Source organism: Ylistrum balloti, unplaced genomic scaffold (assembly GCF_031769215.1).
Source record: "Ylistrum balloti isolate Yb309-2 unplaced genomic scaffold, AGI_CSIRO_Ybal_v1 Utg369976, whole genome shotgun sequence".
NCBI lineage: Eukaryota > Metazoa > Mollusca > Bivalvia > Pectinida > Pectinidae > Ylistrum > Ylistrum balloti.
In genome coordinates this window covers 29122-42500 of record NW_026782066.1, presented here as the reverse complement: position 1 = coordinate 42500, position 13379 = coordinate 29122, and the positions used below count along the sequence as shown (strand labels likewise).

The 13379-nt window shown below is 41.4% G+C and overlaps 1 protein-coding gene across 1 annotated transcript in view; it reads left to right on the top strand.

Moving 5' to 3' along the window:
- Positions 1-4507, top strand: part of LOC132547770 (arylsulfatase J-like) — a 41897-nt gene extending 37390 nt beyond the window's left edge. The window contains exons 11-14 of the mRNA XM_060211570.1: positions 747-805; positions 2303-2414; positions 2949-3076; positions 4338-4507. Coding sequence (XP_060067553.1) covers positions 747-805; positions 2303-2414; positions 2949-3076; positions 4338-4507 — 469 coding nt within the window. The remainder of the gene's footprint in view (positions 1-746; positions 806-2302; positions 2415-2948; positions 3077-4337) is intronic.
- The last annotated feature ends 8872 nt before the right edge of the window (positions 4508-13379 follow it).

Sequence of the window (13379 nt, the reverse complement as noted above, 5' to 3'; positions counted from 1 at the left end):
AACCAACAACACAACCAACCAACCACCCAACCAACCACCCAACCCACAACACAACCAACAACACAACCAACCAACCACCCAACCAACAACACAACCAACAAACCAACCCACCAACCAGATGAATATTCCAGGAGGCACGGTGTTTTGTTATGTAATGCTGTCAAGTATGATTCAGTCCTGTATAACAGGTATATAACAATATAAGTACATAACAACTATTATTTCATAATATGGCTGTATGCCTTCTACCAGTTCAACCAGTTAAAATCAGAAAACCAGCCTTTATAAGAAAACCGGTTAATTTCAGAATACCGGTTTGTATCAGGCGCCGCTAAAATAGATTCTTGTTATGCTCTGACATCCGGGTTCCTATTACCGCAATGACGACCTGAAAAGATGGAGTCGATTGGTGTCTGCTTCTCCTGCACAATAAATCAGATGTGTCATCAGTAATCTTTCTTGTTTATGTAATAAAACAGTTATAGACTTTTTATTTGGTTAATATGCTGTGAAATTAACCAGTATAGACTTTTTATTTGGTTAATATGCTGTGATATTAACCAGTATAGACTTTTTATTTGGTTAATATGCTGTGATATTAACCAGTATAGACTTTTTATTTGGTTAATATGCTGTGATATTAACCAGTATAATTTAAATATTGACGAACGAAACATGCTAAAGTGGCATGTGTTTGATGATTTATCTTTCAAATTGACACTTGACGTAAAACTGTTCTTTTTTAGAATGATACATGCGGTCGATTGGTTCCCGACAATACTAGCTGCAGCTGGAGGTGTAACGGGTAGAGTATATTATAATTACAGTGAGACGTAAATAGATAATACTGATCTTAGAGGCTTACAAATGTCATCTTCAATTATCTTCGATTAGAATTTGTAAAAATAAGTGATCACCTACAACCTGATAATTTATCCAGCTGAAAGACATCAGTGTAATTAATTATTTGTGGCACATTGCCCTTTCCATTTTACAACTGATGATAATCCGTGTTGGTGATGTAAGATGGAATGTGTCTGTCACCAACATAATCCGTGTTAGTGATGTCAGGTGGAATGTGTCAACAATATAATCCGTGTTGGTGATGTTAGGTGGAATGTGTCAACAATATAATCCGTGTTGGTGATGTTAGGTGGAATGTGTCAACAATATAATCCGTGTTGGTGATGTTAGGTGGAATGTGTCAACAATATAATCCGTGTTGGTGATGTTAGGTGGAATGTGTCAACAACATAATCCGTGTTGGTGATGTAAGGTGGAATGTGTCAACAACATAATCCGTGTTGGTGATGTAAGGTGGAATGTGTTAACAACATAATCCGTGTTGGTGATGTAAGGTGGAATGTGTCAACAACATAGTCCGTGTTGGTGATGTAAGGTGGAATGTGTCAACAACATAGTCCGTGTTGGTGATGTTAGGTGGAATGTGTCAACAACATAGTCCGTGTTGGTGATGTAAGGTGGAATGTGTCAACAACATAGTCCGTGTTGGTGATGTAAGGTGGAATGTGTCAACAACATAGTCCGTGTTGGTGATGTAAGGTGGAATGTGTCAACAACATAGTCCGTGTTGGTGATGTAAGGTGGAATGTGTCAACAACATAGTCCGTGTTGGTGATGTAAGGTGGAATGTGTCAACAACATAGTCCGTGTTGGTGATGTAAGGTGGAATGTGTCAACAACATAATCCGTGTTGGTGATGTAAGGTGGAATGTGTCAACAACATAATCCGTGTTGGTGATGTAAGGTGGAATGTGTCAACAACATAATCCGTGTTGTGATGTAAGGTGGAATGTGTCAACAACATAGGCCGTGTTGGTGATGTAAGGTGGAATGTGTCAACAACATAGTCCGTGTTGGTGATGTAAGGTGTAATGTGTCAACAACATAGGCCGTGTTGGTGATGTAAGGTGGAATGTGTCAACAACATAGTCCGTGTTGGTGATGTAAGGTGGAATGTGTCAACAACATAATCCGTGTTGGTGATGAAAGGTGGAATGTGTCAACAACATAATCCGTGTTGGTGATGTAAGGTGGAATGTGTCAACAACATAATCCGTGTTGGTGATGTAAGGTGGAATGTGTTAACAACATAATCCGTGTTGGTGATGTAAGGTGGAATGTGTCAACAACATAATCCGTGTTGGTGATGTAAGGTGGAATGTGTCACCAACATAATCCGTGTTGGTGATGTAATGTGGAATGTGTCAACAACATAATCCGTGTTGGTGATGTAAGGTGGAATGTGTCTGTCAACAAGAATATTGTTTTGATTTGATAGATCCCAATATGGACGGCGTCAGTCAATGGCATATGTTACAGACCGGAGGAAATTCGGCGAGAACAGAATTCGTCTACAATATTGACGATATCCATGGCAATTCTGCCATCAGGTACACACGTGACGATGGTGAAATTTAACGTTACTTATCATCCTTGGTTATTTTCACCAGCTGAATTTTGTGCGGATATGTCATGTTTCTGACCGATCTTGACTTAATCATAAAACTTATATTGCACTGTTCCTTTCATGTTCATGTTCAACAAATACTGGAAAAAATATTGTCTATTTTTCTTTCCGGAATTTCTATCTTGTCTCGTTAAAACCTGAAACACTAAACATGAGATAATACTTTCGAAGTTAAGATGAATACTGTTTTATACTCGTACATGTATCATCGTAAAATAGCGTATGTCTTTCAGAAGGACGTCTGTATTACGGGATTGATTCTTGATTAACCACTTAACCACAGGCAGAACCATGTTGTCACTTAGGTTCTATCATCTAGATTCAATGATGCAGCTTACTTTTAACATACTTTCCCTAAGGGAATGAATCTCAATTTGGTTTGAAATCTACTATTCATTTGTGTGTCTTTCTGTACATCCCTGGAGACGGATTCTAACCCCCTTCTCCTACATTCCAGAGTTGGAGACTACAAACTGATAACCGGAAATGCTGGGGTGAGAAGTGACTGGTATCAGGTCGGTCACATCCATGCTCATCACCATAGTACAACAAACACTACAGCACCACAACTCTTTAACTTGAGAGGTAAGTGATATCACAGAGGATTAAATATTTCTTCAATGTAGTATGTATGTATTGTTTTCCTATTCATCCTCAGTTGACGCTACATTTATTGTCAGATGACGCTACGTTTATTATCAGATGACGCTGCATTTATTATCAGATGACGCTATATTTATTATCAGATGACGCTGCATTTATTATCAGATGACGCTACATTTATTGTCAGATGACGCTACATTTATTGTCAGATGACGCTATATTTATTATCAGATGACGCTACATTTATTATCAGATGATGCTACATTTATTGTCAGATGACGCTACATTTATTATCAGATGACGCTATATTTATTGTCAGATGACGCTACATTTATTGTCAGATGACGCTATATTTATTGTCAGATGACGCTACATTTATTATCAGATGACGCTACATTTATTGTCAGATGACGCTATATTTATTGTCAGATGACGCTACATTTATTGTCAGATGACGCTATATTTATTGTCAGATGACGCTACATTTATTATCAGATGATGCTACATTTATTGTCAGATGATGCTACATTTATTATCAGATGATGCTACATTTATTATCAGATGATGCTACATTTATTATCAGATGATGCTACGTTTATTATCAGATGATGCTACATTTATTATCAGATGATGCTGCATTTATTGTCAGATGACGCTACATTTATTGTCAGATGATGCTACATTTATTGTCAGATGACGCTACATTTATTGTCAGATGACGCTACATTTATTGTCAGATGACGCTACATTTATTGTCAGATGACGCTACATTTATTGTCAGATGACGCTACATTTATTGTCAGATGACGCTGCATTTATTGTCAGATGACGCTATATTTATTGTCAGATGACGCTACATTTATTGTCAGATGACGCTACATTTATTGTCAGATGACGCTACATTTATTGTCAGATGACGCTGCATTTATTGTCAGATGACGCTATATTTATTGTCAGATGACGCTACATTTATTATCAGATGACGCTACATTTATTGTCAGATGACGCTACATTTATTGTCAGATGACGCTGCATTTATTGTCAGATGACGCTATATTTATTGTCAGATGACGCTACATTTATTGTCAGATGACGCTACATTTATTATCAGATGACGCTACATTTATTATCAGATGATGCTACATTTATTGTCAGATGACGCTATATTTATTGTCAGATGACGCTACATTTATTGTCAGATGATGCTACATTTATTGTCAGATGACGCTACATTTACTTTCAGATGACCCCACAGAGCATTATGACATATCAAGCCAACACCCGGACATCGTCCAAAATCTGCAAGCCAAACTAGCTAACTATAGAAAAACACAGATGCCGGCCCAGAATCCAGTTCAGGTCAATCATGTCCTTCATCGATACCACAACGTTTGGAGTCCGGGATGGTGCTAAATCATCCCTACAATTAATCTCCGTGACGTGGTTTTGTTAACATGGTATTATTTTCACCAGAAGATATTTGTTTTAAATAAAAGTGAAGTAATGATTCTGTATTTTACTTTGTACAATTACCATTTAATGCAAGTTCTCAACAGTAATCAGGCTTTATTAAGGTTCCGTCCTGACTCACAGAGGTAGGACATTAGTACCGACGTCTCTTACACTTCAATAGGGTTCCGTCCTGACTCACAGAGGGAGGACATTAGTACCGACGTCTCTTACACGTCATTAGAGTTCCGTCCTGACTCACAGAGGGAGGACATTAGTACCGACGTCTCTTACACGTCATTAGAGTTCCGTCCTGACTCACAGAGGGAGGACATTAGTACCCACGTCTCTTACACGTCATTAGAGTTCCGTCCTGACTCACAGAGGGAGGACATTAGTATTACACAGAGGGAGGACATTAGTACCCACGTCTCTTACACGTCATTAGTCTCTCTTACTCACGTCATTAGAGTTCTTACACGTCATTAGAGTCCTGACTCACAGAGGGAGGACATTAGTACCCACGTCTCTTACACGTCATTAGAGTTCCGTCCTGACTCACAGAGGGAGGACATTAGTACCCACGTCTCTTACACGTCATTAGAGTTCCGTCCTGACTCACAGAGGGAGGACATTAGTACCACGTCTCTTACACGTATTTGAGTTCCGTCCTGACTCACAGAGGGAGGACATTAGTACCGACGTCTCTTACACGTCATTAGAGTTCCGTCCTGACTCACAGAGGGAGGACATTAGTACCCACGTCTCTTACACGTCATTAGAGTTCCGTCCTGACTCACAGAGGGAGGACATTAGAGTCATTAGAGTTCCGTCCTGACTCACAGAGGGAGGACATTAGTACCCACGTCTCTTACACGTCATTAGAGTTCCGTCCTGACTCACAGAGGGAGGACATTAGTACCCACGTCTCTTACACGTCATTAGAGTTCCGTCCTGACTCACAGTCAGGGAGAGGGAGGACATTAGTACCCACGTCTCTTACACGTCATTAGAGTTCCGTCCTGACTCACAGAGGGAGGACATTAGTACCCACGTCTCTTACACGTCATTAGAGTTCCGTCCTGACTCACAGAGGGAGGACATTAGTACCACGTCTCTTACACGTATTTGAGTTCCGTCCTGACTCACAGAGGGAGGACATTAGTACCCACGTCTCTTACACGTCATTAGAGTTCCGTCCTGACTCACAGAGGGAGGACATTAGTACCACGTCTCTTACACGTATTTGAGTTCCGTCCTGACTCACAGAGGGAGGACATTAGTACCACGTCTCTTACACGTCATTAGAGTTCCGTCCTGACTCACAGAGGGAGGACATTAGTACCCACGTCTCTTACACGTCATTAGAGTTCCGTCCTGACTCACAGAGGGAGGACATTAGTGTTCCGTCCTGACTCACAGAGGGAGGACATAGTATTAGAGTTCCGTCCTGACTCACAGTCTCTCTTACACGTCATTAGAGTTCCGTCCTGACTCACAGAGGGAGGACATTAGTACCCACGTCTCTTACACGTCATTAGAGTTCCGTCCTGACTCACAGAGGGAGGACATTAGTACCCACGTCTCTTACACGTCATTAGAGTTCCGTCCTGACTCACAGAGGGAGGACATTAGTACTGACGTCTCTTACACGTCATTTGAGTTCCGTCCTGACTCACAGAGGGAGGACATTAGTACCCACGTCTCTTACACGTCATTAGAGTTCCGTCCTGACTCACAGAGGGAGGACATTAGTACCCACGTCTCTTACACGTCATTAGAGTTCCGTCCTGACTCACAGAGGGAGGACATTAGTACCCACGTCTCTTACACGTCATTAGAGTTCCGTCCTGACTCACAGAGGGAGGACATTAGTACCCACGTCTCTTACACGTCATTAGAGTTCCGTCCTGACTCACAGAGGGAGGACATTAGTACCACGTCTCTTACACGTCATTAGAGTTCCGTCCTGACTCACAGAGGGAGGACATTAGTACCGACGTCTCGCGCAATCCTGAGTCAGATTGGACCTCTAACGAAGTAATTTTGTAAAATGCTGCCGAACTGTTATTAAGGATGAGTATAGAGGGTAATATAAAGTCTTTACATTTGATAAACTAAGTTCATTGTAATGCATTCTGGTTTACATGTAGATGAAACTGCGTCATTGTACTGTTAGAAAGTTCTTCCTATGTTTGATATGACTGGGCGGAAGTTAAAACCCGTGAAGTGACGTTTGTGTGACGGCACCATCTGACGCCGCCGTATTAATAGAAGTATGCGCCACTATATATATAGAGAGACAGTTGAATAATACCGTTGATATGAAGTGAGATCCGTTGTTCGAACTTTTCGATGGTGCTGGGGTTAAAACTTTTAACAAATACAGGTGTATTCGGCCATATTGTGAACAGTTAATGTGTCTTGGTGTTCGTCTGGATACATCAGATGACCGGCGTGGTAGGAGCGGTTGGTTACAGTATCTACGTCGCCCGTAGGAATCCTAACAGCCTGATACGTAGTCAGAGATACTTCATCGCGATACAAACGCGGGAGGGAGACAATTTATGTAATATCTGTAACGTACTAGACACACTCACTTCCGTGAAAAACACACATTTCACGTACTATGATGACCACAATGTGAGCTCCTAAACAGTGGTCACTGACCAAATCAGAGACTATCACATCGTTCCAGGCTTGGCGACAAAACCTCCAGCATACATTATCACTTGACAATAACTTTGCCGAGGTTAGGTCAGATAGCCAACTTTTGTCCGGTCAGCTCGAGAAAAGCAGGTCAAAGCAAGATCATCACCACCTAGTACTGACAGTTCTTTGGCTAGTCATATATTCAAAACCAATAACCGCAGATGCCCTCTGTGCCAACAATCTGGCCGTCCCTGTACCAACCACTTACTGAGTGCATGTAAGTTCTGACCCGAGGATGACAGAAAGTTTATGGGAAAGTCGAGACAGATCACCAGCACTGACGACTACGTCACAAAGAAAGTTTCTGATGATAATTTTGATACTGACCCCAGTTCCATAGAACATTCAGCCCCACTTGTATGTCATATGAGCACAAAGCATTCCCCCATATGAAAGCGTTTCATAGGCGCCACCCGGTGTATTTAACACTGAATACAGGAGCAGAGAGCAGTATGAGAAGTCATCGCTTGCTACACACATTGGCACTGGTGGTGAACGAATTGGATGTTGACAGACTAGTGGGCATACCATTCATGACCACAAACGATATATCTGTAAGGCCAGCTAAACACCCTATCTTAATTGATGAATCAAACGTAATACATTATGGTCAAACCAATAACGATGCTACGGAACACCGCATACGCCGCACACAGGCATTCGTCCTCCGCTCCGCTACTTCGTCAACAATTGTGTGGCCAGGCTCATTTGTTGAAATTGACATTCCAACAACCCTCGACCCGGAAAGTGCATTAACTGTGGAACCACGCGTTGGCCTGGCAACCAAGTCCGTAGACTGACCAAGCCCCAATATAATTGAGGTCATTGGAGGAAAACTTCGCATCGTAAACAACACCAATGAGCCCCAAGCTCTCCACCGGAACGAACATTTCCGCCAAGTTAGTTCTGGTCAACAGGCCGATAGTGCTAATGTTAGTAAAATCACCCCGCATACCCAATATACACGCTCATCAACTTACCACACAGACACTACCCATCAGACGACGTCTTTGACCCAAACTACGCTGGGTACAATGGAGCAGCTGGACATTTCCAAGCAAACATAAACATGGGCCCAGTACAGCCACCACAGCACAAAAGGCCGAGTTCCTCTGTATGCCAAGAACAACATCAATGCCTTGCAGTAAAAATATGATGAAATAGAGGCACTGGGCGTACTACGTAAACCTGAAGATATTGGAGTTACTTCAGAGTACCTCAACCCATCATTTCTTGTACAGAAACCAGATGGCAACGTTCGTCTTGTCACAGCATTTGAGGACGTAGGACGATATTCAAAGTCACAACCCTCCCTAATGCCGGATGCTGATTCCATTCTACGGACCATCGGCCAGCGGAAATACATCATCGTGTCTGACTTAACAAGCGTATCTACCAAATCCCACTATCGAAACAGTCAATGAAGAACTGCGGAATAACTACCCAATTTCGTGGCGTTAGAGTATACACCAGATGTGCGATGGGCGTGCTAGGGTCAGAAACCGCCCTGGAGGAAATGATGTGCCGTGCATTGGGGGACTACTTGCAGAAAGGCTTCGTAACGAAGCTAGCTGATGACCTTTATTGTGGTGGAAATACCCCAGAGCAATTTCTTGCGAACTGGTCTAAGATTCTACTGTCCCTACAACGTTGTGATCTTCGATTATCCCCTACCAAAACCACCATATGTCCTCGTACTACAGAAATTCTTGGATGGATCTGGTCACAAAGCAAGATATCAGCTAGCCCACATAGAATTGCTGTACTGTCATCATGTCCCGCCCAGATACAGTATTCGGGTTGCGTTCATTCATTGGTGTGTTTAAAGTCCTTGGACGCGTCGTGCCTGAATGCCTACAGACTCTTGCACCGTTAGAGGAAGCAATCGCGGGTCTGCAATCTAAAGACAAAATCCAATGGTCAGACGGTGCCACTTTGTATGTATCACGCAAGGGACAACTCTTTCTGGCAGGATTCTTCAGAGCAAAATAACTAAAGCATTAAATAACATGACTTCCATGTTGGAACTGAAGCATTGTGTGCTGCGGCAGACATAAAAAAAATCCGCCCCCTCATCATTCAGTCAAAACATCAAGCGTGTGTCCTAACTAAGAGCTATCCCTGTGTCCAGGCTATCGACAAGTTATCCCGTGGAGAATTCTCAGCAAGTCCTCGTGTAACGTCATTCTTGTCAACTGTCACCCGAAACCAAGTCAATGTCCGTCATCTGGCTTGATCAGCAAACATCCTATCAGATTACTCAAGCAGGAATGCTCCCGATTGTAATGTACCAAGCTGCCAGATATGCCGTTTTATCATTGACACTGAGGATTATGTGGATTCCGCTCAGTTCGAGTCCGAGACATCATTCAGAAAATGTCCCCTCTACCATTCACCAACCGCTCCACCTGGATATCTGTTCAGTCAGGGTGTCCTGGTCTACGTTGCGTACATGCTCATCTGAAACAGGGAACGCGGCCGTTCAAGAAATTAACCAACGTTAAGGACATTAAACTCTACTTACAGGTGACATCATAGCAAAGGATGGTCTATTGGTCGCACTGATCCTCTCCAGCCATCAACTGAAGTTGTTCCCTGCTCCGTACTGGATGGTCTGGTTGCCGCACTCCATATCAAGCTAGACCTTCCGACCAAACACCAGATGACTCTTGTGATGAAACGTAACTTTTATACTCTTGACATGATCTCAGTCATAGAACGCATTTGTGACCCGTGCCACACCTGTGTGTCTCATATATTCTCTAAATATCATTGTTCCTTTATTCAGCAGTCCACCAATGATCCCCCAGAACCCATTAGCACATCGTTCGCTGATGACGTACTTAAACGAAACCGCCAACTAGTGTTGGTTCTTCGGGAAACGACAACATGGTTTACAGCTGCATGCCTGATAGCGGTCGAGAAACGCGACACATTCTGTGATACTTTATTATGCCTATCACTCGATCTACATCCACTCGACGGTCCCCCAGCAGTAATACGTGTCGACCCGGATCGCGGATCTTCAGCACTACGCGATGACGGCATTCTCCGACAGGTCAGAATAACACTTGAAGTCGGCCGCGTAAAGAATATCTGGAAGAACCCAACCGGTGAGCTCGAAGAAGAACTGCTCCGCCTGTCACCTCAAGGAGGATTCATAACCGAACTTGATTTAGCAACATCTATAGCTCGATTAAACTCGCGTCTTCGCTACACTGGCTTATCTGCTCGCGAATTATGGACACAGCGCAATCAGTACACCCTTGAACAACTACCGGTCTCTACCAAAGATGTGATTGCGAGTCAACACAAGAATCGCTTGTCCAATCATCCTTCAAGTGAAAGGTCTAAAAACAAAGCTGATAAGCCCTCCAGGATGAAGCACCAACTATGCGTTGACGAAACAAAGTATCGCAGTAAATACCTTATTGTGTCCATTTCCGATGATTGGTGTTTCATCAAAACGTTTGCCGGCAATCAACTACGGACTTCGTCGTACAAGGTGAAACAAGGCGAATGTTATCGTGTTCCGAGTGACTTTTCCTCCAAACAATATCGGCCCCTTCGCGCGTCCTCTGATAGCGATAATGAGGATGAGAACGGGATTCATGTTCCATCTTTTCTAGCGGCGCCTATAGATATTCCAAATAATTTCTCAGAAGCTGCCGTTCCGTCACAAATAGACTCCCCAAGAAGTGAAATACCAATTCTCATCGGACAGCCTACTGACAATTACAATAACACAAACCAATCACCACAAAGTGTTTGTTCAAAATCCGCAGACACGGACTCAAAGTCGGGCGATTGCATCTCCATGGATGCACCCTCTAGACGTCAGCGAATCTGAACCATGGCAGTCTACTTGGGTGACTTTGTGCTTAAATAGATTAAGTGTAAAGAACTCCTTTTAATCATGCATGAAGTGTATTTTCCTGCTCATGTTTTAGTGAAAGCATCACTCTTTCATAACGACATTTTGCAAATCGTATGTGTTTACATTTTAGTGCTATTAATGAACAGGTTACATTTATTTTCAGTTTTCATTATAATGTTTTACTCTTAAGAAAGAAGGAGCTACGCCACTATATATATAGTGACATTTGAGTAATAGTGTTGATATGAAGTTATATCCCTTGTTCGAACTCTTCTATGTGCTGAGGCAAAAAAGTTAATAATTAGGTAGCAGGAAACAGTTAATTTGCATTTTTCCTTAAATTATTGGTCATGTTTGAGATATACAGGTATAGCAGATTGGTTATGAAAAATACATCATTATATGTATGTATATTTATAAACTACATAACAATTACATTAAAGCCCAATATACGTAAAAATCACTATAAAAAACGAACTTTATCTTATTTTCCCCTTTATATATGTAACGAAACAAATACTTTCCTTTAATTAAAGAAAATAAAACTGACTGTTTTCAATTTAAATAAAAATTGAAAAAATCGGAAAATAAACAATGTGGGACCCATAATGATTCATACATTACCGCTCGTAGCGATGGCATTGCGCATGCGCATATTCCGCGTGTGTAAGACGACGTGGTCCGAAGAGTACTCTTACAGAAAGTGCTAAGAAAAGGCATAGAAAGGAGGTGGATTCAAAGAAAGGACAATGGAGAGTCTGTTTAGGACTATTTGCATGTGCTTCCTCTATAAGTAGAAACCTCAACTCTCGCGAGATCAGGTCATGAAGTTTCCAACGTGGTTCGGCAACAATCGTAATTTCGATGGCGGCGTGTTTGAAATGGAGGTGTGTTTACAAATAACGAGTTTCAACTGCTCATATATCAATACTTTATGCACAAAGTTATGGTAACTATTGTTTGAATAACTTAATTTTAACTACATCTTAGAGAATATCTCAGTAATTATGTGTGATTCTACACTAAATGTTTGGTGAATGTTACGTATATTGGAGCTTTAATAGTAGAGAGAAGAAATTTGTGTAAATCAAAAGTTTTCTCTGATTTCTGACATTTGATTGTCATGGTTACCTACTGAAAAAAATGCTAAAAATGCAAAAATACTGCTAATTCCAACCTAACACTACAGCTTTCTAGAAGAAATTTAATTCAGAACACATATCTTAAAATCAACAACACTGTCGTGGTAACAAAGTACTTACATTTCAGCAAATTCCAAGTCCGAAATCCTTAATAACATGACCACATGTAAACACTATAATAGTAGAGAGAAGAAATTTGTGTAAATAAAAAAATTCCTGTAAAGCTAGTTCTTGATGCGTAGACACAGATTCGAGACTGCAAGTATAGTTATCTCCAACACAAAGCTAAAATATTATTATCAAAAAATGAAACCCCACATTGTCCACTTCAACATGACAAGACCAATTTAAGCAAGGGTTTATTTTTTAAAATTATAATCAAAGCCTTTATAATAGGGTAATCTAATGAACAAAGAAAATCACCCCATGACCACACCGAGAAACTGCTACCTTACATGTGTATTCTGCCATATTGTGAACAGTGAATTTGTCTTGGTGTTCGTCTGGGTATATCTTATACCTGGCGATGAAACTGCTACCGCGTTCTGGTATAAACCTGATATCGATCGCTTCAGTGGTTACCCAGTCGACCGCGAAAGTTCCCAGCCAATGGAGTCGCATATCCCAGCACCTTAAGCTTCCTCGGGATGAGGAGTGAAAATGGAAGACAATTAGTCGGTGGATCTTGGACGATGGCATTCTGAAGTGACTTTCTATATAGTTGGACCAGGAATGTGTGGTCTGTGGTTTCACAGCTATAGGAGTTCTTCGCAATAGTAACATGTATGTTAGCAGTAATACAAGCTTACTTCAAACCATAGGGACGTGCATTAGAATAGAAAATGCGGACTACCATTTATTTTAGAAATATTAGCATTAAAATACTGATTTGGGTTTCACTGCAGTATGCGAATATAGATCTCAAGGACACCGTAGACTTCTGAACTTGTGTCATATAAACGTGGTATTGTATAAGGATATGTCACAATGTTTGGTGATAATTTTTCTATTCAGTCTAAAATCAACATGGCCTTCAAAGTCGCCATCTGGAAAATAAATCTTAAGTTTTTACTCCAGTTTCTTTTTGTCTCATGCCTTCTGCCCC